Source organism: Apaloderma vittatum, unplaced genomic scaffold, assembly GCF_000703405.1.
Source record: "Apaloderma vittatum isolate BGI_N311 unplaced genomic scaffold, ASM70340v1 scaffold393, whole genome shotgun sequence".
In the NCBI taxonomy this organism is placed as follows: domain Eukaryota; kingdom Metazoa; phylum Chordata; class Aves; order Trogoniformes; family Trogonidae; genus Apaloderma; species Apaloderma vittatum.
Window position 1 is genome coordinate 30,890 of NW_009706175.1, and position 24,867 is coordinate 55,756.

At 44.8% G+C, this 24,867-nt stretch overlaps 1 protein-coding gene across 1 annotated transcript; it reads right to left on the reverse strand.

The window, feature by feature from the left end:
• Positions 1-15,787: 15,787 nt before the first annotated feature.
• On the reverse strand, positions 15,788-24,238 carry GAS7 (growth arrest-specific 7; the record flags this gene model as incomplete). Its single annotated transcript, XM_009865665.1, has 5 exons — positions 15,788-16,730; positions 17,422-17,520; positions 19,082-19,161; positions 21,947-22,070; positions 24,110-24,238. Coding segments are annotated over 5 exons (546 nt in total), but the record flags the coding sequence as incomplete, so codon positions are not given.
• Positions 24,239-24,867: the final 629 nt, after the last annotated feature.

A 24,867-nucleotide genomic window follows, 5' to 3' on the forward strand; every position in this document is an offset into this window, starting at 1 on the left:
TCCTCCATCTCAAAAAAAAAAACCACAACCAGTTTCAGGCCAAAGCAGGCACTTTCTTTTGTTTTTTTAAGCAAAATGGAAGAATTTGTATTTATTAAAATAAAAACAAAAAACCAAGCCAAAATAAAATTAAAAAAAAAAAAATCAAGCCAAACTTGGAAAGAAACAAGCTTTCGCTTACATTTTTGAGCACCTGCACTTGAAGTTTAGTGCCGGAAATGTTATTCTGAAAAGAAAAATGTTTTCTTTTGAAAGTGCTCAAATGGAATGTTTTGATACGATTTTTTTGTTTGCTTGTTTCTGTATTCGCTGTTTTCTGACAAAAGGCACTCATTCTGAGGCACCTGCCACCTTGCCCTACCGGTGGCCCAAAGGACAAACCGGATCATTTGTACGTGCTGCTTCCTCCCCAGGCACCCAAAACGAATAACGACACAGGATTGCAGCAGCACCAAAGAATATTGTGAAATCCTTCTTCCAACATTTAACAAGGACCGCGATGAAATTTTAACTGTCACACACATCTCATCCAGAGACCTAGAAAATTCAATTAAATCCATTAAAATTCTATGAGCCAGTTTCCAGACTTACAGATGTGAGCCAGTTGGAACACCGAGAGGGAAAAAGAAACGGCAACAGAAAGATTAGGGAGCAATATTTATCAACAGTATAAACACACACGCAGGCACACTTGTGTAACTATCTAGCCTGCAGCTAGCTACACAGCATTTGTTTTGAATTTTTCCTGCACTTTACTGGCAAGCACTCTATTTTAACCTAAATGCATGCAAATGTAATAAAACATATCCTTTCTTGCACAGAACAGATACATTCATTGACTAGCGCTAGGTCAGGGATCTCTGGTACTTTCAAAACCCATTTCTTTCGCTGTCGTATCAGTGTTAAGGATGGAGCCTTTTTAATCAATACAAGGTTGTATATTTTTGTAAAATATTAATAAAATGTAAATATTGGATCCATATTAAAATTTCTCTGCAGTTTTAAAAGGCCTTTTACCAGAATGTGCACCCTGCTTACGTAGCATTTTGCTGTAGTGGATTTCTTCACAACCCATCACAAGCACCAGACCATAGATCTGTCGACAGCGTTTTTCCCAGTTTCAAAAGGACTGATTTCTTTTTAATGTTAAAAAGCTTGAAGTGGTTTAGAATCTGTTTTAACTGGATGCTAAAATTGAGAAAATTGTAAGGTTTCCTTATATCTCGGGATAATAGTTTACTTTTTAATTCCATTTTAAAGTATTTCAGATGGTCAAGAAACCAGTTTTCGGTTCTCTCAGCAGCAGTCTCTGCTAGATGCATTTTCCCTTCTATATTTCTGTATGGTCCTTTTACCTCCTTCAGTTTATAGAAATTAACTTTTTATTTTTATATATATAAGCAGACCTTGGAGGCCCAATAAAAACAGTCATCGCATGGATTCCTTCAGAAAACGTGCTTGTAAGTAGATAAATCAGCAAGATTCACCATGAAAATACAGCATTATTTGTAACGTCGCTGAAGGACGGAGGTTGTTAAATCTGGATGACCCCACACGCCACGTGTCTTTATAGAAATATCAATAGCTCATCAGTTCCAAAGAAAATATTCAACAGTCTCAAAGACCACAACGCACTCAACAACTCAGGCATGTTAGCAGAGTCAGCAAAAAGAGTCAAAGTATCCTCCCAGATAAGTTTAATGTCAGGTGCTTGTGTAGACCTGGTAACAGGATTTTTCTCCATATTAATCAGTTGCCCGCCTTTACCCCCGCCAGATTTTCGCTGCCTTTGCCGTATGACTTGTGTGAGCTAAACGTTTCTGCTCTCTCCACGTCAAGTCCCACCCTCGTCCAGCCCTGGCGAGCTCGGTCTCTGCTGATTCAGACGAATCAGACCAAGAAGACAAGGGGGGATATTCATGCTCAGGGTATCAGGGACAACCCCCACTAAAACGTGACTCACAGCTTTGAAGTTGTCTTTGCCAAGGACTTTGCTTTCCATCAAAAAAATTAGAAAAAAAAACCTAATTTCAAGCCCAGAAGAACTTTTGTAGTTCAACAGAGCTTTCTCACTAGATGTAGTGGAACAACTGATCTGATTTGTACGAATAAGATTTATGCAATCTTAATAACCTGCTGTGAGACTTCCTATAAATTTCTATGTTTTGCTACACATAAAGCACAACCTTCCAGACACAATGGCTCCTTCTATGGCCCGAGATGTCAACTATATGTTAATTATTAATGTGTACTTACATTCTTTGTTTAAATATATTGCTTCCACATAGCAGGATCTGTGCCTCAAAGGCTCAAAGAGTACAGCACAAACACTCCACGCCGGAGACCTCTCTGTCAGTTATGCCTTGGAATTGATAATACTGATCTGTATTTTAAAAATATGGAATGAATCAGGCAGATTAGGAGAGATGTGCCAGTTCTGTCATGTTTGATGTGCACACTTCCCAAGGCACCAAACAAAAGGGAAGGGGCAAAGAGTCACCCACGTGTCACCTCCCTGAATGAAAACGACAGGTTTGGGAAAGTCGGATGTCTTGAGACACTCCACTGCTAATGCTATTTTGTTCCAATGCAAACATGAATTAATATAGCAACTACTTTTTTCCCCCTTTTTTCTAAGAGAGAAAATAAGACTTTAATAAAATAGATAAACAAAGTATCCTATAGAACTTGTTCTTAAACTACAGCCATCTTCCCTTGAGGATACTGAGGCTGGGCAGGGAGGTCTATCAGCTACTAACCCACCTAAGCACAGTAATGGTGTCCCTGCACCTTCAGCCTCAAGTACCGGAGATGAAACGGGTTATGTTGCTCCTCCAGGTCTAGTTGGATGTCCCACACACCTGGGCCTGATGCCAGAACTGAAGGAAGGGAAGTCCTAACAGCGGACATTGATCTTTGATCAGCAGTCTTGATCTTTGTGAGTGGTCACAGAATCACAGAATGTTTGGAGTCGGAAGGGACTTCTAGAGATAATCTAGTCCAAGGCTCCTGCTTAGGCAGGACTGCCCAGAGCGCATCACGCAGGAACACGTCCAGGCGGGGTTTGAAAGTCTCTGAAGCCCGAGACTCCACAAACCTCCTGGGCAGCCTGTCCCAGGGATCTGTTACCTTAAGAGTAAAGAAGTTCTTCCTCACATTTAGATGAAAGTGGAACTTGAAGACAAGTGGGACAGCAGCAGGATGAGAAATGCCAAACCACAACATATCTCTTTATTAGGCTGTAGGCTACAACTTTCTGGGCATAATCCCCTAACCTCAGGCTTCTTCATCTGCACGGTAAACTGCTTCCACTTGACTACATCCGCGTTTTGCAACCTGTTGTCTCTTGGTCCACTCCTCTAATATCTCTCTGGCAACCAGCATCCATCTAGCTGGCAGTCCCCAATGCAACAGTCAAAGCCTCTCCACTGGCGCTTTCACAACAGTCTGATGGCAGAAGATGCATTTAGGAACTTGTGGTGTCCTCACTTCACCAGCTGACACCATCTTTGGGTCTCCCACAGCACTTGTCACTTTTCTACCTATCCCAGCATTCCCATCTGCCATTGTTATATTGGCTTATTATTTGGATAGGGTGCCAGGGTGTTAGGCAGGCTGTGTACATGCCCCAACTTTGTAGGAAATGTCCTTTCAGGATAAAACTTTTCCCCTGTGCGGGTGCTGGAGCCCTGGCCCAGGCTGCCCAGTGAGGGTGTGGAGTCTCCTGCTCTGGAGACTTTCAAACTCACCTGGACGTGTTCCTGTGTGGCTGCCCTGGGTGACCCTGCTCTGGCAGGGGGTTGTACTAGATTATCTCTAGAGGTCCCTTCCAACCCCTGACATTTTGTGACTGTCACCATTCTGTGATTCTGTGAACTCAAATTTTTACTTTTCATAGACTTGAGAGGTAAGAAATGAATTTGTTTTGGCAATAGAGTGAGGGAAAGTAAAAAGGAACAAAGGGCAGAGGAGGCATTGACTACACACTTCAATATATGTCAGCACCACAGCAACCAGGCCACTACCACACTCTTGAGCATAACTAACACATTTGCAGGCGTTTTCACAATCGTGTGACCCAACATAAAAGATTCCTGAGAGTTGTGAGCAGTGTTAAAAAGGGTGTCCTGACTTTGTTCCCACTTTTCCACATTAACCACAGTGTCATCCAGCAACCTGTCTCCCTTTTAGATGGACTTGCCAGAAGGTGAAAGGGTAGTGAGAAGAACTCCTGAAGCCCGGACCTGTGAGCGGAGAACCATGATTGTCACCGTGCTGGAGAAGTCAGCTTAAAGACATCTAAGCAGCTGATATAAAAAGAGAGTCCTAGTCTCCTTGAGCAAACAAGCAGAAATAAATGATAGTCTTTAAGCATTTGCTAAGTCTACCAGAAAAAAAAAAATCATAACTCTGTAAATAAAAAGACTGCAACTTATGCTGTAGCTCCAGGAGACTGAGTGTTTGGTTTTCTGCTTTATAAACCAGGAAGTCAAAATAAAATTGGAGCTAGATGTTCTCATCCACTACTTTCAGGGACTTGTGAAAAAAACAGTGCAAACAGAACATGCTGCATTAACCAGTGAGGCTAGACTGTTTGTCCCTACAATAAATACTTCACTAGTGCATATTTGTACATTTTTTTTTTTATTTGTATAAGGACCAAACCAGTAATTTATACAAGCAAGATTCTTTGAGCAAGAAATGTGACATTGGTATTTTTGTGGCTTGAGTACAGATAGAAGATCTAGACTGCTGAAATCTCACTCATGTGTGAGGTTAATTTAAATAAAAAGTTCAATGTAAGGTTGAATGAAAACAGCAGTCCTTGGGCCAGCCTTTTTTTTGACCATCAGTTCAGAAATTGCCATTGCATTTAACGAAGCCATGTGAGAGAAATGGCACCTGTGTGGCAAACCAGGAAAGATTACAAGAACTGAGTTAAACCAACTGCTCCAACTTTGCACGTAGCTTTGCTACTAAGGGCCATGTGAGGGGCGTATGGCACAGCGACTTGTGAGGGTGCAAAACCACTTTCAGCCCATTCAGCCTGTAGATTAACTTCTCTGCTTGACTCACACCAGTGGTTACAAAGGCTCCTTTCAATGGTCTTATGCGAATCCTTCCATGAACAGCGCAAATTATCCTGAATATCTGACATTCTGCAGCCTGGCTCTCTGGCCATCCTAAGCCCTGCGAAACAGAATTGTCCCTTCTTGTGTTTGTACAGGGACGAACACAGATGCAGACAGGTCCAACAGATCACTGGCTGTCTGGCCCCAAAGTGCACCAGCAGGGCTCAACTGCCCTCACCAGCCTGACCCTGGGGCTTCCACCCACACCCTCAGCCCATGGTTCCAGGAGCACCATTTAAGTTCAGGCCTGAGCAACGTTGTAGGTGTCTGAGGCACATTGTCCGTGCAGCAATCTCCAGCGTTGCCTCTTGGATGGACTTCAGACCTTCTGTTGTAGACTCATCTCCCAGTCCCGTGTCTGCCTCATCTATTGCTCTGACAAAATTCCATGGATGAACCTGGTTTATGCCCTCTTAGGATGTTGATGCACCCCATTGCCGGCACCCTGCTTTTTCCATGCTTTTCAGACCTGTGTCTGTGGTCAGTGAGGGGTCAGCCTGGGCTGTGATCACTCAGCTCCTACTTTGCTCCAACCTCATGGGGTAACCCTGCTTCTTGCTGCTTCCTGACACCATCGCTCAGCCCATTTTTTCATCAGGAAGCCTGACCGCTTGTGGTGGTTACATGTGAAATGTCAGATGACAAAAGAAGCAACTCTGCCAGGGTGACATCAGGGAAAAGTAGAGGATTACATGGTCCCTTTCCAAACTTGGCACCCTGACATCCACCTGGCAGGGGGAGGTGCTGGGTGCTCTGGTGCTTCCAGCTCCTCTGGTCTAAAGGTTCAGCATCGCTTCTTTGCAGCTGCAAGACTTGCCCCACTCCTTGAACAACGTGTCTTGTGCTGCACCACCACTGCTCTGCCCTAGGAGAATGCTTTAAGTGCAAGGCTTTTCCCTGAAATCCCATCAAAGGCAATGCCTGAGGCAACGTGGCTACAGATGTGGGGTTGTCCTCTGCCGACCATACACCAAGGTCATATACAAAGAAAATGAAGCAACTAGAAATATGTCACAGGGCACACCACAGGACACGGCCTGTCATCTCCTTTCTCCTTGTACTGTTCCAAATTAGGATACCGTGAGGCACTGTAGACTGACCATGAGCAAGAATGAGTCCATTACAGCAATAAAGCCAGATTTTAAAATGCAGGCAGCTTTCACATTTGTGGCCGATGTGACAGATTTCCATGCTGTTGGGTCTGTGCCTGCACATGGCCCGTCACCAGTCCCAGTGACACAGCTTGAAATTTTCATCTGCCACAGCTGCAGTTCTCTAAAGACATCCTAGGCGGAAGCACTCAAAGGCAAAAAGGGAGGCACGCTGACATCTGGCGTACAAGATTGAAACGTGCATTCCAAAAACTGCACAATGAAATGCAGAAATGACTTTGAGCTGCAGGAGGGCAAAAAGGGCACTGGCAAACAATCCTAGGATTTTGTCCTCAGGCAGCAAATTGCAGAAATGCATGGAAAAGCTATGCCTGACGTATATTGTAGAAATCAACACCTGCGAGCAGTTTACCCTGTGTTCAGGAGAACTTTCAGATTCATTTTCAGTGCTATTTTTAGCAGATATTTATATTGTGTTAACTAGATTTAATCACACTACTAATTATTAATTACAAATTACATACTGCTAATTAGATTGTTGTTTCTCTGTTTGCCTCAATGACTGGTCTTTTAACTACGCTTTTGTCAGGCACCTTGCTTGTTACAGACAAGTATTCTTATCCGTAACCAGAACAGAGCTTCCCGGTTCACTATATGGGAAACCTATATTTATCTGGAGGTTTCAGGATCATATAGCTGATTAGGGAAACAGTAGAGGATGCAGACTGTATCAACATAATTTTATTTATAATTAACAAGAATTTCTAAAGTATGAGACAACAGCTTGAAGCACAAAGCATGTCGACTTCCTAGTCCCAAAAGCAGTCTGAAATAAAATCCCCTTTGTGGCTTTCTTTCCACTTCTGAGGAAGGTGAGGAGGTCAGAGGCTTAATTGCAGAGTGGAACCCAAGCTGATTTTTTAATTATTTTGGTTGCAGAAGTCCAGCACAGGTATTCTTGTGCAGAATGGAGTAAAGTCTCCTGCCCTTTACATTTAAGAGTTGCAGACTGTGAGGCTCCCACCCTGCTACATCCACCCTGGTCCTTTTGCCATTATGTTTTTCTGAGTGCTGGCATGACACCACCCCGTGTCATGGCTTGTACAGTAACACCCCGTCCTGGGTTTCAAGGCTGTATCCCAGTCCTCTACACCTGAAAATGCTTTTTGTTGGTAAATTGCAGTTAAACGCACCAAAGCACGTGGAGCATTAAGCACTCCCCAAGCTGGTCTATACCACGCACCAACACCTGAAACAGCATTCTGAGATTTTTAAACAGATTTAGGTTACTTTGGGCAAGGTGCAAAGACTCTGCTGTGAAAACTGAGCTTCCACCCGAAACTTTTTCAGTGCCTTACCTTTCTTCTCCTTTTCTGAGAAGAGTGTACAAACCTCTGCAACTACTTACCCCAGCAGCGTACTAACCAGAGCTGCAGGATGCCGTTCTGCAGGTGGCTGCAGAAACTAAATTTTGAGTTCTAAACCAGACAAATTCTTAGAAGAAAACTCCACTGAGGCGTATGTGTGGATAATGCTGTTACCTCCAAGGTCCCTGAGTCACACCATGCGGGGAAGGTGGACTCGTGTTCTGCAGAACCGCAACACCTGCTTGCTTTGAGCTCTGCTTCCACAGCATTATCCCATACTGGTCGCTTCTGAAGACGGTTGTTGGATTAACCAGGATTTTGACAAGGCTGATTTTTACTTTGTCAGAAACCCTGCCAGCACGCACGTTAACTCGAATACTCAAAGTAGAACAATTTATTAACAACAACGTTTTACAACAGTGTTCTCTCTTTGGCTAAGCTTCAAGATCCTTGTGGAACTTGCAGGTCAAGGACTGGCTGGGTGTAGAAGACTTACAGATCGTTCAAACACACCTGTTTCACGGCAGCTGCCTTCAGACTGACCACAGCCAGCTTGCATGCTTGTTTAAGAAACAAAACCACTTAACTACAAGTGTTTCTTAAACTGATTTCCTAATAAAAACGAACCTTTAGGAGCTCTACTCATCTGAGTGCCATGCAAAGATCTGAAAAAAGTACAAGTAGATTACACCCGTGTGATGTGATTTCAAATTCAAGCTGCATTAAGGTGGCATCAACAAAACATTACATGCGCACACGGCACCCCAAACATCCCTTGATGATACTGCATTCCAAAGGTGTGTGGCTTTGGTAGAAGAAAAAGCAACCAGGTAAAGACAATTCCATGCTCAATGTGTCTCTGTACAGTTTATTTTACAGGAGATGAGATGAGCACTGTGGTGCATATAAACTTGCAGAACAATATAGGAAAATACAGTTTAACCATATGAAATTGTTTTACAGTAAGACAGAAAAATTATGTATAGGAAATGCCTTCAAACACTGAAGGACAAGATCCACAGCTGACATAAGGTACCTTCCACCGAACTCTGCCAGTTTACCCAAGCTGAAGATCTGCCCCTTAAATCTCTTCTGCACTCTTAAGCTCAGTGATTCCTTCATGTATCCTTACGCAACAAAAGCCATCCTATAATTTGCACAACGATCCAAAATTTACTAGTTACCCAGACACAGGCTGCATGATACATAAACTATTTAAGGGGTCTATTCAGCCAAAATTTTCGGCAAGTTATAAAATTTTGGTTAAACATCTTTAAAAATAAGTCATTAGTACTGGCAAAAGACAACTTTCCTAGAAATTTAGAAGTATTTAGCAAAAGTTACACAAAAAGGACCAAATAAGCCACTTGTTTTTAGTAGAAAACTCTGGTTTAGTGTATGACTGGTGAGCTGGCCCACCTGTGAATCCCTGCTGTTAGAGCGTCTGCAAAACCATTTGGCGGATTTTTCGCACTGCCTTGGGCCGCCGAAAGAAAATAAACCATCCAAGGAGGAGAAGAAAATATTTGCCCAATGCTAGTATCTGCTTCTTTCGTAATGGGTAGAGGTTGCTGTCCCTAAAGAGTGTTTTTGATCTGCTGGAGTAAGGAGCAGTAAACGGACACCCAAATTCTTTCGGCTCTTCTGAAAATCTCAGCCATCACATCAAAACACTCCAAAGGAACAAGGGATTTCAGGTCAAGCGTTCCCAAATGCAAATGACTCAGATTGTCATGTCACGCAGATGCGAGATCCCCGAAATCGCTATTCTACTTCAGACCTCCAGCACCAGAAAATTTCTTCTCAGCTTTAAAGAAGAGTAACAATTTTTTTTTTTAATTTATTTTACACAGAAAAGGCCTACCTAGGCCTCAAATGCTGCTTACTCCACTATTTTTACACAGAATTCCCCACTTACTCTGCTGAGACCCCTACACTAAAGATGTGTCCGAAGGTCAGGTGAGCAACGCTCCTTCCACACAGTCGCTTTCAGGTCTGACATCTCCTACTTCGTTTTCATCACAGAGAATTTAGGATCACTGTGCTGGCCAGTAAAGGACCAGTGAGACAAAGGTAGGTCTGCTGGAGGTGTGGATGCCCGAAAGGAGTGCACAGTGCGGAGCAAGGAAGGAGGAGAATCCTGCGCAGATCTGTGCATGCTGGCTGCTCCTGAGTTTTGCAAATTTTTGGGGTGAATTGATGTATTTATGCTTGTAGCAGATATAATTTCAAGAGGCACTTCAAGGGGAACTACTAGCAGAATTTTAGGAGGGTTGTGATACAAGCCATTACTCAGTTAAATCAGTTGCCCTGAAAGACTGCATATATTCAATAGTCTTGTCCACTCACTGAACCTGAATACAGCAGCTGAAAAGCTTTTGTTCTCAATATCCACTGAGTTTGTCTCTTACAATGCACCTGAACTAGTTCAACTTAATGTAAGTTGTGGGAATTAAATCTGAGTATTTCAAATTTATACTTTTTTTCCGTAATTATTACGTGGCTAATCTAAGTCTTATTTTTTCTCGGTCTATGAAAGATTTTATCCATGTACAATTCTTAAAACCAGATGCATCATTAGGCACAAAAGGTTTTTGCCTTGAGGAATGTGTGGGATTAGAAATTTGTCAAGTTGTGCTGTATGTTGGTCCCTTCAGAAAAAATGTGCAGGAAGGAAAAATAAACCGCGACAAGCACAAAAAGGAGTCATTGCGCTTCCAAACCTGGTGGCTGATATGAAAAATCCAAAACAAAACCCCAAATCACCCCTCCAAAAAACATGCTCTCACCACTCTCAGAAAATATCCAAAAGCGTGAAGTTTGGTCAGCACGTTAAAGCAAATGAGATGTTCTATGAAAATTCGAAATGAAAGATCTCAGTGATGGAGGGTTGGCTACAGGAACAACGAAGAGCAAAAAACCAAGAACTGACTGAAAGATGCACATTTCTATGAATAAGACAAAGCAACGAATATCATTTTATGCGTTAGTGCTTCTCAGAAGAAGACAAGGATTTGCGACAGGAAAGACCTGATCACCATTACGCGGCAGAAAGACTGTGCTCCCAGCTCCGGGGGAACACCCGCAGGCCGGGCTCCACACGTCCCTGCCTGACTCCCAGTCCATTCGGTGCAAGGACAAGGGACTTCTTAGCACCGCCAGATGCCAAAGCATCATTCTGCGTGGCCACAGACCGGTCCGGCACAACCAGGTGCTAGTTGAGAGCCCCGTAACAAGCAATACGTACACGGGGCCGTTCTCTCACAGACTTTCATGTGCTGAGCAGAATTCGGAGAGTGATGAGCCTGTTCCTGGAGCTGTCAGGGAGACAAGCATGTTGAGAAGCTCAAACGCCACAGAGGCAGCTAAATGTTTTCCTGCCCTATGCGTCTATTTCTAATTTGAATTCGCCTGTGACTATTGCCCACCTGGTTAAGTTCAGTGTGAGGAGCAGGCTCTTCTGCAGAACTGAGCAAAGGGCACCCGGCAGCTGCTCCTGACCAGGGTGTGAGCACAGAGAGCGCCCACACAGCACGAACCATTCGCAGCAACGCGCAGCAGCCTCTGCAGCCTCATCCTCCTACTGCAAGACACGCTGGATAGCAAAAAGCCTACAGCCTTGTCAGAAAGGCCTGCGATAAGGAGAGCTCGCTATTTTGAAAACTGCCTTTCTGATGCTGAAGACCTGATTCTCGCAAAGCAGAAACTTAAGGGTGACCAGGACTGCCCCAGGACACCAAACTGAATGCCATCTCGGGAACAGCAGGCTGCACCAGTGCAAAAGTGAAATAGCAAATACATTTTCCGTTCAGAAGGAAACAATCAATCGATCACAGCAAGAAGTCACATCTACTCATTCCAGGGGGACCTTCAAGGTGCTGGTCTGGATTTCTTAAGGTGCTTGATAGTGAAGGACCCACCTGGGTGAGTAGTGCTCTTCTTCTCCCTGCGTGTGACTGAAGAAATAAATGGGCAGAGCTACTTTTTCACTTAATTTTGGACTCAAGTTTTTACAGCTGCATCAGAAGATGAGCTGTAGGCCTGTGTCCTAGAGCTGCACTCCTGCCACAGCCTGACACAGGGTCTCATTTGTGGAGCTGCTGGGAACTGCCCATATAGCAGCTACGTCTTATACACAAAGTATTTGAGGTTCTCATTTCTTAATGCTTATCCTACACATCTACTCAACGACTAGGGAAAAAAGAGATTTGTCCATTTCCATTTGTTAGCCTGATTTTCAAAGTCTCTTATCACCTGCACGCTGCTTGTAAAGCACTGCCAAAGAGCAGGTGAAAAGACGAGGGCACCTTTCTACATAAAGAGTCTGACTTGCAGCCAATATTTAAATAAAGACGTTAAAACTGGGGACAAATTTAAAGAGATTCTAAGAAGGTCTGAGAAATTATGACTGCTACTCAACAGGTAAGTGTCTTGTGAATGCTTTACAGAAAATTCCTGTTAGAAAAAAAACCACAACAACCAACCAAACAAGAGGTGATCTGAGTGTAGTTCCCTGTCACCAACAGCTACACATACTGACTTCACAGCACGGGGCTGGCAGTTAAACAAAAAAAAAAGCAACTAATTGTGCAACGACACTGCGCAGCTGCCTGAAGGGTAAAGAGAAGCAGAGCAGAGGTTTGCCTGCTGCCTCTCAGCGGGAAAGGGAGAGCGATCTCAGCGTTCATCCTGGCTGCAACACGAGCGGGAGCGCAGCTGCCCCACAGCGGCTCGGGCAGGGCTGCAGTGAGGGGAAAAGGATTCTAGAAAACATAACAGGGACTTCCACAGGACCTTCACTGCTGTTAGGATTTTTTAACATTTCTAAGGAAAACTAAAGCAATCTCTAAAGATCCCAAATAACGAAATAACATTCCGGTGAGGGAATGACTGAAGTCTTTCGCAGGATGTTCAGTACAGAGAAGTGGTGAAGTACGAGTTATAGACATGAGTTAGATCTGGAGCAGATTGGAAATCTGAGAACTAGGCCTTTTCGAGTGTTGCTCTATGAAAACAACTGGGACGTGGCCAGTGATGGAAGAAGAGTGCACTTGGCCCATGTGGTAAAGGACTAATCTCTTTCAGCTCATAACTCCCACCGCAATCAGTCTGGATCCAGAATGAGTGCTGTTAGGAAATAAGCTGAAAGAATACTTTAGAGAAAGACTTGCAACAAGACTTGCCAGAAGATGGCTCTGAAGACATGGGCGGGCTGGCATGGATGATGAATAAAATGTTCTTATTCTGTACCATAGCCGAGGTGACAGTTGGTAAGCCCCACACCGGCTCTGAGTCAGGACACCCAACAGCTCAGAGCTGTAGGAATTCATGAAGCCCTTGGGCTCAGACAAGGGCCAAAAGGCTCTGCCTGAAGCTAAGAATGCCAGGGAGCCTGAGGCTTGACAGTGCAAGACAGGCAAGGGAAGAGCCCTGCAGAGCGGCTGGATTCCTGAAACGAGGCTTCAGAAGAGCCTCAGGCAAGCAGAGCTGCCAGTTAAGAACCAGAGGCAAATCCCCAGCAGCTGTACCCCTTCAGGGGAAAGCAAACAGCGCTAACGGAAAGCTCCCCTCCTGCTCTGTGACCACAGATCCGTATGAAGATGTCAGACAGCCTTGTCACTCCAAAAAAAAAAAAGCGCGATACCTGTAGTGACTACAACAGTAGAAACTTGCATCAAGCGTGTGGCCCACCTGCCAGACGGAACAAGATGACCCTTAAGCTCAGTACTGATGCAGGCAAGAGACTTACTTTGCTGCTCCTATTCACCAGTTACCTTGCAACGCCACCACGCGTTTCACACGCCAGCTCTCTGAACGTTACACAAAGCTTGACCTTGCTCTGGATAAGACGCTGCTTAGGACGAGCTATGGCAGGAGAAAAGACTGGGTCCAACTGCATTTTTGCAATCCAGTGGAAGATGAATAAAGCAAGGCTGAAACTCCCAAAGTTATCTTGTTAGGAATGAGCACCAGGGCAGGTGTCCACGCTTGACACATGTCACTACCTTCTTCAAAGACGCCAGAAGCACAGGGGTTGCAGCACTCCCTGGCTTGGAAAGTATCGCGCTGTCCAGGGGAGTGAGTGCTCCCACTGTTTGCAGTGTCGTATCACGAGCAAATATCATCTTTTGCAGGAAATAAGCTGGAAACTGTCTACAAGCAACAGCAAAGCTTCTCCAGCATGTCCAGCCGGTTCCAGATGAAAGCCTTGTTGTAAAGCAGCACCACACCAGAATCTGCTGGGCCTTGTAAGGATTAAGAGCCAGGTGCAAGTGCTCTCCTCAGATTATTGAAGTGGAAAAAAGAGACGGGGACTCCATCAAGAGAATTATTGCTCTGTGCAGCTCACACATTCCTGCAACCTTTCAAATGGACCGAAAACTAGAAGCAGGAAAACTGTCTGGACATAAAACAAAAGGGGGAAAAAAATTACCAGAAAATACAACTGAGAATGGAGAGCAGCTTAAAATACACCTTAGCAGAGCAACCAAAATACATTTCAGTCCTCAGATAAACCTGTGCTAATGGACAGTATTTCCAGTCCAAGATAGATAAAATAACAAACATCTTTAAAGAAAGAAGAAAAATAAAGTGTAATTATTTCAGATATTTATTAAGGAGAATACTGTATAAAGTGCACAACAAGCTTGGTTTCGCAATCAAAACAAGAATGCAGTGAGGCATCACCAAGATTGCTCATTTTAATTTACAATACAGCTTAGAATATAGGGGTTGACCTGAGATGCAGCTCTTAAGTACCCCAGTTATTTTTGGCCACTTGAAGTTTTGAAAGCTTGCCCTGCACCTGCGGGTCAAAAAAAAGAAAAAGTGCCTGTCTCTAAAGTGCATGGTACAGATAGGAAAAGTACTCATTGGTGTGCCAAAAAAAATGAACAGGACAGAGAGCGAATCAGAGGGACCATCACGAAGCATCCCTGCTCGAGCAGCAGCAGAGGAGCGGAGGGAAGCGTGTGGGCTCGAACCGAGCGCAGGCAAACCGCGACTCCTTTGTATTGCACCGAGCTCTGCAGGATCTTAGGAGAGGCTCACAGAACAGTGTGCTGGACGCTTCCACCATTGAGAAGAAAAGAGTAGTTGCAAATTCAGAAAGTACAGAGGGTGTGGTCCTGAGCATGCAGCGGCCACGGTGTTGCACCTGCCCATGTGCAAAGGTTTATAAAAGTTCATGACGTGGAAGAGAAGTGGGGTGTGGAGGCATTTGCAAGACAGGAATGAATCTATACTGGTAAAGAGATGGTTGAGAAAAAGGGAACGATAGGAAAATGCAGCAGAACTCAGTCTGAATTAACAAACCAGAAAAGTCACCACCACAGCAATACTAAAAACGTGCTTCAGATAAGACTTCTCTGTGTCTCAGTTTGTATTCGTAAAGGGAAATATTAATTCTCAATGATCTAATCACAGCACTTCGAGAATGGTAAACAAAAGCCTAGAATAGCAGTAGAACACTAAAAAGATGTGATTTTGGTGCTGGGAAAAAAAGACTGGTGAACAAAAGCCTAGAATAGCAGTAGAACACTAGAAAGATGTGATTTTGGTGCTGGGAAAAAAAGAACAGTAACAATGAGATGAAGTGGAGCATAACTGTAGATCCAATGAAATAGTACAGTTTGGGAAACTGCAGATAACAACACAGTAAACACTGAGTAAAGGCCACAGTGGTGAGAATCAAGGTTTCTGCTGGATCTAAAGCAAGAATCTTAAGAATCTTGGCATTGCATTAAATGCTGAAAAATACATTAACAGCGACACTGAATAATGAGTCAGAAACAACAGTCGAAGAAGGAAATAAATATCTCTTCAAAACCAGTCTCCAAATCACGGAACACTATGTGCCAAGAGCAGTGTGGAACGTTTGGGAGTTTGTGGAAAAAAATGAGGTTAAGAATCCAATGGTGCCGAAGTGCTGGGCACCTACATCCACATTTAATGCAATCTAGCATCCCAGATTCATGGCACCTTTGAAAATCAGGCTCTGAAAATATAAACCCCATAATTTAGTTAGACAAGCTTAGTAATTAAAGATACCTAAAAGCTGTGATATTCACCTGAAGGAACCAACAAAGGGCAATTTAAACCTGGACCGCAAATAAAATGTTAGAGGACTGTCTTTAAGAAGATTCTGTGATAAAACATCTTGCATAAGCAGGAAAAGTTTTGAACACCTCATTTATTCCTTGGTATATGACCTCTTTCTGTCATTGAGGGCGCTCAGACAGCGAATGAGGTAGGTATAGCACAACCAAGTCTTTCCTGATAAATAACATTGATGGTAACACTTTCAACCTTACTGATTGGCCTAGAACAGAAATCATGATGATAACGGGTTTATGTATCCCTGAGAGGGAGTATAAAACAGGAAGAGCAGGAGTCTTCTCCATGGATTTGGGGAGAAGGGCCATCACTTCACTGTCACGGTGGGAAACTGTGTTATATGAAATAAATGTAATCGCACAACATCGCTGTGAGATATACGTGTGTCATAGACGGGGGAGCCAGAAAAGTTAATTGCCTTGCCTATAACCATTAAAGCAGTCAGTGACAGACCTGGGATTCATGATCAGGACTTCCCTGCCTCCTGCATCATGTTCACACAGTTACCTACTTGCTGGCCAGAGGCTCGCTGCGTGGTTGTTCTAACGTACTGTATAAAGATAGTCATGCAAGGGATGTAGCACAAAGTCACTGAAGAACAGAGCGCTCTCTGTACCAGAAAGCACGTTTCTTCTGGAAGCTGCGTGCAATTGGGAACCTCTGGTGGGAAGCACACATCTGGTTTCTTCACCCTGGAATGTCTGGTGCTTCAGGCTTAGCACAATGAGGACCATTTCAATGACTAAATGTAACAAAGATAGCCTGTACAGGCGTAAATTACAAGGTGTCTGGTAGCGGAACAACCTTTTCCCTATGCTCTTCTGACCCTTAAAAAACAAACATTAGCCTGGTTAATTCAGCGGACTCATCACATACAACTATAGAGCAGTCTATATTTCCATGTCCACAGGCCGGATATCTCCAGTTTTGTGTTCTTTCACCCACAGTTCCCTGTCTTTGGCAGGATCCACTTTCCGAAGCAACTGATCCACGAGCTCTACTGTCTAAAACAAACAAAACAAAAATCCAAATGTCAAGGGCGCATTTCAGGCAGAGACAGTCACTGCTCCACAGCGTAGAACAGCTCTGGGCATGCCAGCATTGCATTTGCAACGTTGTGAGAACCACATGTATACAAAACTCAGTGGACAACAGCCAGATCTGAATGTGAAGCCTCATAAGGGGAAGCAGAGAAGAGGTTTCACATTCATCTTCTGGGTCAAGCAGAGACGGGCATTGGCCAGTTGGTCTCTGAATCCTGTCCTGCAATCTGTGCCTTACACCAAATACAACCACGTACTGAGGTGGGCATACATGCCTTGTATTTTAATACTTGAAAACTAGCCAGAAGAGAAAACATGTACTCCTTCCCCCAACAGTGAAACTGTTTACCATCTTTCTTGATGACCCAGAGTAGTGCATCATGCTGGGAGAGCTAATAATGGTTCATGCTGGCCAATTGTAATCCAATTTATTGTGTTTCCCCAAATGAAAAGCTTAGATCCAGCAGTATGGAATGCAACTAGAGTCAGCGAGTCTGGGAGGAGCAGGACAGTCCTGCTGCAAACTCATGAGCTGACTGAATACACTTCTCACATCTCCTTTTGATCCAGGTCAGTCAGATCAGGATAGCAACTGCTCTGCTCAGCTGACCTGCAGTAAAAACCAAAGGGACTGAACAAAAAGCAGACTTACACTTTGGTTGAACATGTCTGTCTCATGCCGCAGCTGCGTATACTGGCAAAGATGCTGCCGAATCATCTCGACCCTTTCAACTTCTAGCCGCTCAAGCTCCTGGAAATTAAGAAAAACAAGTCCATGTTTTTCTTGGAAGCTGAGCTTGAAGGCCCAGAGAAAGTACAACACCCAAAAGGTTGCCAGTCAGTGCGATACCACCCCAGGGCCACGCTTTGGAGCTGAACTCCATGGTGGCACATCCCTCTGATTTGCAGAGAATCAGAAACAGCAAGCAAGAAAAGTCACTTCAGCCTGAGCCTCAGGACAGAAAAGAAGGTCAAAACCTTTCCAAAACTGAGAAAACAGGGGCAGAGAGAGAGCTGCTGTCATCAGGGATGCTGCAAGCAAGAGGCAATCTGTTTCCCACAAGCAGCTCTGCATGCTTTCTGGCTAGCTCCAGAAGGTACAGTGATTTCCCGGGGAAGTAGGAGACTCTGTTGGGTTGCACGGCTCTGAGGGCCTGGCTGCCCTCAGTCTAACCAGACATCTCTAAGAGCTATTTCATCTGTTCACCAGATGATGAGCTGGAACAAGCCTCCACCTTGCTCAGCTGACAGTAAGCAGACCCCAGCAATACTTTATTGAAAAGCTTTCCTCCTGATTTCTTCTACCTCCCTCTTCTCCTGGATTCTGACGATACACCCCAAAATCCCCCTTTAGGCCCTCCTTGTCCATCTGAGCAGCAGCAGCAGAAGCAGCATGCTATGGAAATGTGCCCTTGAGGACATATACTGTAATGGGCTTTGCTGCATCACTAGAAAGCTCTGTACTCACAGGCATCAAATCTTAAAAAACCCTGCCTTCAGAGGGCATTTCTGGTGTCCACCTCGGACTTTGCTGTATCACTAGAAAGCTCTGTACTCACAGGCACAACAGCAAGGCCAAATCTTAAAAAAATCTGCCTTCAGAGGGCATTTCTGGTGTCCACCTACTGGGCACTACGGTGGAGGGCAACCGAGAATATACATGCAGGCAGGCTGCTACATTGCCTTCCCTGGGCTATCTGCAATTTGTCAAATATCTTTTGGAAAAGATTCTCCAATATAGCCCAAAAAAATCTCAAGAGGCTGACTGTCTGCCTGGGGAGGGAAAAGAGCAAAGGAGCTTATACTGTGGACAGGACTTTAGCCTGGGCTCCTATTGCTGTTGTGGGCTGACGCACTGCCCCTCTGGAAACAACGGCCACTTCGAACTCAGGCTCCCTTACACAGGGCACGGACATGCAGGACCAGAACGCAGTGTGCTAGTGAGCACGCCACGCGCAGAACCTGCTTCGTATCTGCACCAGAAACTTCAGGGAGGAAGGTACGTGAGAAAACATAAAAGTCTCCAGTCCTTGCCTCTCTCAACTTTGTATCGTGTTTTTCCATGTCTTCCTTGTGCATCACTTCATCCTTCCGGGACAATCCCAGCACTATGCTCCTAGCAGCCCTAAACTGGTTGAACACCTTCTGCAAAGAAGAAATCACTTCTTTCTTCCCCTAATGATCGCAGTTTTTCTCACAACTGAGAACAGAAAATACAATGGGAGACTGATCACCCAAATTCTTCCCACTGCTTTGCCCTGTAGCGAGCTATGAACAACGAAAGATGTAAGATGCTACAGAGAGATACGTACCAGAGTGGTGGTCACCATTTCCTCAAACCACTTGGACTGGGCTTGATTGTAAAGATCCACACAGCGCATCAGGTCATCTCCTGAAATAGTTCAAGACAGCAATACATCAGTACTCTCTAGCCAGTGTTACGGAGCTGAGAGGGAAATTGCAGTTCAGGTTTTGCAGACAGACCTAGAGAGTTTGAAGTCCAGTCCTGGTGGAGCTGAAGGTAGGTCTGTTATGTAGTATTTGTTATGTGCAACAAAATTTCAACAAAATGCATGCACTTGATGTGTGGTAAAAGATCAGGTTATTGGGGTGAGAAAGAGTAAGAGGGAAAGCCAAGATTTTACAAATATGAACATTAAGCAGTATTTTACAAAATGCCCAGAACTCTGAAAACGCATTACTTCAGTTAAAAAATAAAAGGTCATAGACAGAAAGTTTTACTGAAAAATAGAATACTTAAAATGGGAAATCACTGAGTTACTGAGCTGCAGGCTAGCACTCTGTAGGTAAGACTGCATTCTGACATGAGTCTGTTTAAAATGGAAGCGAAGTGTCGGGCTCAAGCCATCCAAGGGATGCTTATTTGCAATCTCAATCCAGGTGCACGCTCATGCATTCTCCAGCCCTGAAGATGCACAATTCCAGTTGAGCTTTGGCTTGCCCCCATGTTCAGGATAGTAGTACCATGACCTGCAATTATTCCAATTTTTGTTGTTGTTGCAGGACTCCACTACAAAAGAGAGGGAAAGGTGGGTGGAAAATCTGGAAGGCGTGTCTAGGAGATTACTGCTTTCCAGCTCATAAATTCTCTTTTCTCTCTAAATGAGGCTCTGTCCATAATGGTTTGATGCCTAGGTCCTAGGCTCAAATTCATCCTGTTCTTTCAGGTGCTAAAAGGTCTCTATACACAAACAAGGATGAATCAAGCTTTAGGAACAGGACTCCACACGTTAAACAAGTTTCAAAGAAGCAAATGCATCTGCAGCTCTCCTGGACATAGAACTTGGGGTGGCAGCCAAACTCTACAAAGAAACCAGAATTTTGGCGGTCAAACCTTGGCAATAAGCTTATCCACCCAGATGGGGGATGGCTAGTCTGATAAGACTCCAGCTGGAGAGTTGGGCAGGGAGAAACCTAATGAAATGAAATTCAGCAAGGGCAAGTGTGAAGTGCTGCATCTGGGAAAGACCAGCCCCAGGTACCAGCACAGTTTGGGGGCTGACCTGTTGGAGAGCAGCTCTGGGGAGAAGAACCTGGAATCCTGGTGGACAACAGGCTGACCATGAGCCAACAATGGCCAATGGCATCCTGGGGTGCATCAAGAAGAGTGTGGCCAGGAGGTCAAGAGAGGTCAGCCTCCCGCTCTGTGTTGGTGAGGCCTCACCTGGAGTGCTGTGTCCAGCTCTGGGCTCCCCAGTCTGAGACAGGGAACTGCTGGGTAGAGTTTAGCACAGGGCCACTAAGATAATGAAGGGCTAGAACACTTCTCTTATGAAAAAAGGCTCAGGGACTTGGGGGTCTTTTTAGGCTGGAGAAGACAGGACTGAGGGAGGATCTCATCAATGCTTATAAATATCTAAAGGGTGGGTGTCAGGAGGATGAGGCCAGACCTTCTCAGTGGTGTCCAGTGACAGTAAAAGGGGCAGTGGTCATGAACAGGAAAACGGGAGGGTGACAGAGCACTGGAATAGGTTGCCCAGTCTCCTTCTCTGGAGATCTTCAAAACCCATCTGGATGTGTTCCTGTGGTCTACTCTAGATGATCCTGCTCTGGCAGGGGGATTGGACCAGATGATCTTCAGAGGTCCCTTACAACCCCTCCTGCTCTGGGATTCTGGGATACATCTCTACTACAGTTTCTGAGGACCCAAGAGAACACAGAGAGGCTGTGAATTTGCAGACAAGTAAAGAGCATCTCTAGTGGAGCCTCCTGTTGCCAACACGGAATTTTGTTTCTCCTCAAATGGTTGTCTATACACATCCCCATGTGTTGCCTGATCTAGTCGAGACGTGGCATCCCTGGCAACAGGGACGTTAAAATGATCTCTAAGGTCCCTTCCAGCCTAGGCCATTCTATGATTCTATGGTCACACTGCAAATGACTCTTCTGTTTCCTCAGGACCCAGGCAAGCTGTTCTGAAGTTCTAAAAGCCTCAGAACTACGAAGGGCAACTCCGCCAAGGAACGGACCTCTGGAAGGATTAAACACAGAAGTCCTAGTTACAACATATTTTCAGGAAAGGTACTAACAGAGCTGCACGTATCTGCTTTGCAGATCTCAACAAAGACAATCCTGTGGAAGTGGTTTGAGCCCGTGTGAAACATGCACAGGTTCCATTATGTAGCTGTGTCCTCAGTACAGTATAGCACACACTACATCCTCAGTATCCCTTAAACAGAAATCATTTTAATCACTGAGTAGCAGTGGAGAAAAGACAAAAAGTTCACTTTCAAGAAAAAAGAGAAGGAAGCACAATAGGCACCCATATAATTGTGAGTGACTGTGATTTAGGAAAGAACCAAGGAAGGAACTATGATTTAAGGAAGAAACATCCTCAGCTGAGCTTCTTGGAGTCTAAGTCTGAAAGTTTCACAAACATTCAGTTATCTTGGCGCGCCTTCACAAAACAAAAGGACAATTCACCCTCCTTTTACTCTTCTCACCCCAGTTACCAAAATCATCCTTTTGCGACATCCAACTTGGAAAAACTGGGCTTGTTTCTTCAGAGGATTTAATACCAAACAGATTTGTAGCACAGTTCACTTTGACTCTGTAGCTACAACACTGAAAACCAAGAAGCAGCTGGGTGGAGGGGCAGTGGCATCCCGCCTACTCCGGCCCGCCGGGGCTGTGCTCGGACAGCCACGGGTACTCACCCGCCTGAGTGGACTTCCGCCGTGCCTTCTTAATTTCCTCTTCTGTCTTGTTGCTGAGCTTCACCTCCAGCTGCTGCGTTTTCATTTCCAGATCCTTCTGCCTTTCTGTCAAGGCTTTCCGGGCCTTGGAGTAATTAAAGAAGAGTCACATGTTTTAGAGGAAAAGAGCTGCCAGCTGCTTTCGGCCATCTATGACTCCTTCAGGCAAGTATTTGTCAGTAAGAGGCCAGGGACTCTGCATAAAACTGGGTCCCAGTTGAGATTCAATACACATTTATCAGAAACCTCTAGTGACAGGAACATTTAGACTTATTTCAGAAAAACTAATTCAGGTTCACGACAACAGCCGCTCATACTGTAGAAATTGAGAACCTGAGACCTGGTTACAACTGATTATCTAAATTACCTTAAATGTCTTTAGGCTTTTAAAGTCTGGTTTATCAGTATCACTGCTGAACTTATACATGCAATTAATAAAGCACCTTAACAAATAAACATCATTACCACATACGTCACCTCATTTGCTGAGGTTGCCTAAATACATAAAATAAAAAATAACTTGCTTTTCACAGACTTGCTATAAAATAGGTGACGTTTGTTCTATATCCAGTTACAATGTTTAAAACTGAATTTGCATGGGCAGATTTTGTTAGTACCTTGCAGTTTTCTACAGTCACATGAGCCTGCAAGTTACAATGCTCTTGAGGCATTACTTGAATTTTTTCCGATTTGCCGTTTTAAAGACGCTTGGTTCGGCAGGTCGCAAGAGGGAGCTGCAGGAAAGCGGCTGGTGAGAAGCTGGGTGCTCCAACAGGCACACGGCAGACACGGCTTTTCCGTTTGTTTTTTTTTATTCCTTCTTCTCAAGGCTATTCTAATTTGTTCTTTTCAGTATCTAAGGACTGCATTTCTTTGCTGATATGACTGTGAAGAACTTACTGTTTTGCAGAAAAACGCCTACGTACAAGCTAATAACCTTGTGCATCCTGCAACAATTCCGTCCCCAGGCAAACTTCTCTTGTGCGCTCTGATCTTCAGTGAAAGCCCAGACAATCCCCTGGGCTCTCCTTTCCAGCTGACACCCAAGCACAAACTGCACAGGGACACCACTTGGCACAAGTGTCCTGGCAGTCGAGGTGTGGGCATCCCTCTTCCTGGCAGCTGCTGCTAGGAGAACACCTTTAGGATATATAACTCTCCCTAAATTACAACCTGAGCTACCCTCCCTGGGTGCACATGTGAAAACAGCCCCTGATAGCAGGCTGCCTCTGGGTTTCTCGGGTGAGGATGTTTGCTGTGAAGTGGAGAGAACGGGAACTGGGAGAGGGTTTGTGACCTGCTGTGCCAGGTTTGAGGTGCCCTCCTCGGCCATCTGCTTTGGACCGAGACCATCTGCTTTTGAGGGGAGACCCCATCGCTCTCTACAACTATCTGAAAGAACATTGTAGAGAGGTTGGTGCTGGTCTCTGCTCACAGGTAATTGGTAGTAGAACTAGAGGGAATGGCCACAAGCTGCAACATGGTAGATTTAGGTTGGATGTTAGGAAAAAAATTCTTCACAGAAAGAGTAGTCAGGCACTGGAACAGGCTGCCCAGGGAGGTGGTTGAGTCACCTTCCCTGGAGGTGTTTTAAGACTGTTTTTAGATGTGGTGTTGGGGGAGATGGTTTAGGAGTGAACTCTGTAGAGTAGGGTTATAGGTTGGACTTGATGATCCCAAGGGTCTTTTCCAACGTGAATGTTTCTATGATTTCTATGACCACGAGAGGACACCAAGCCAGACAAGCCTTTGGCCTGCTGCTCTTCTAAGGCAAAGGTTTTTTACCTTTGGAGGGCAACAGATGTGACTTGCAGGTGCACACGAGCAAGGAGTACTTTCATCAAGCGTATCACAAATACACTGTCCCAAATTGGGAAGGGGAGGACGAAATGAAAAGCCAGTTCGGCAGCAACGTGTAGCTCTGCCTGCAGCTCCCAGTCTCCCCAATCTCAGCCAAGCAGCGAACAACATCTGGGGCCCAGTGAAACACAACCGACAGCAGAAAGTGCTCCGCAAAAACCCTTGTGGTTCTTTGTGGCTGACCAGAAACTTTTACAGAGCAGCTGTTTTTTTGTCCAAACCAGCAGCATCCCACCAAGTCTCCTGTTTATCCTCTGCTCTCACCTTTTCCACCGCTGCGTAGCGGCTGGCCAGCTGCTTGCGTAAGTCTGCAATATGGTGGTCACACTTCTTCATGTCTTTCTTAAAGTTCTCTCTGAAGTTGAGCAGCGGTTTCTCTACCTCGCTTTGAAGCTGGCAATGAAAACAAAGGAAGAAATGACAATCATGAGGACCTGGGCAGTAATTCCTGGCTCTTCTGTGGAGCCGAGTTCAGGACAGACAGAAAACAATACACATGCCAAAAGCAAAGCCATACAGCATCACTTTTCCAGGAGAGCTCTGAGCGAAGCTACTGCAAAACCCCACTTTTGGCAGGGCAGCTCTGGACAAACTACACAGCCAAGTTGTCAGAAACCATACTTTAGAAATTCCTCTGATTTCACAAGTATTTGTTTTTTTGCTTTGCTCCATCAGCACCATTTCCAGACTGGCTGGTAACACACCATCATATCCAGGCCAGCCCAGCATCTCTTCAGCACAACACGTGCACGTTTTCCTTTCCAGCAGAAATCACCTCCTGGAGCTCAGTGAGGGATAATCAGAAAGCTGGAGAAGAGGGTCAGTACCAGGACGGCCTTCTTGAAGGATTCCTCACATCCATGGATATACAGCTGCCATACCAGCCTGTAGAGTCTTCTGTAGTGCAATAATATCTTATGTTCTAAGTGCCGCAAGAGCGCTGTCACCTCCTCTGTTCCATTTGTGACCTCCAGTGTAACGGTGCCATGAAGGACTGACCTGCTGGAGAGCAGCGTGGGAGA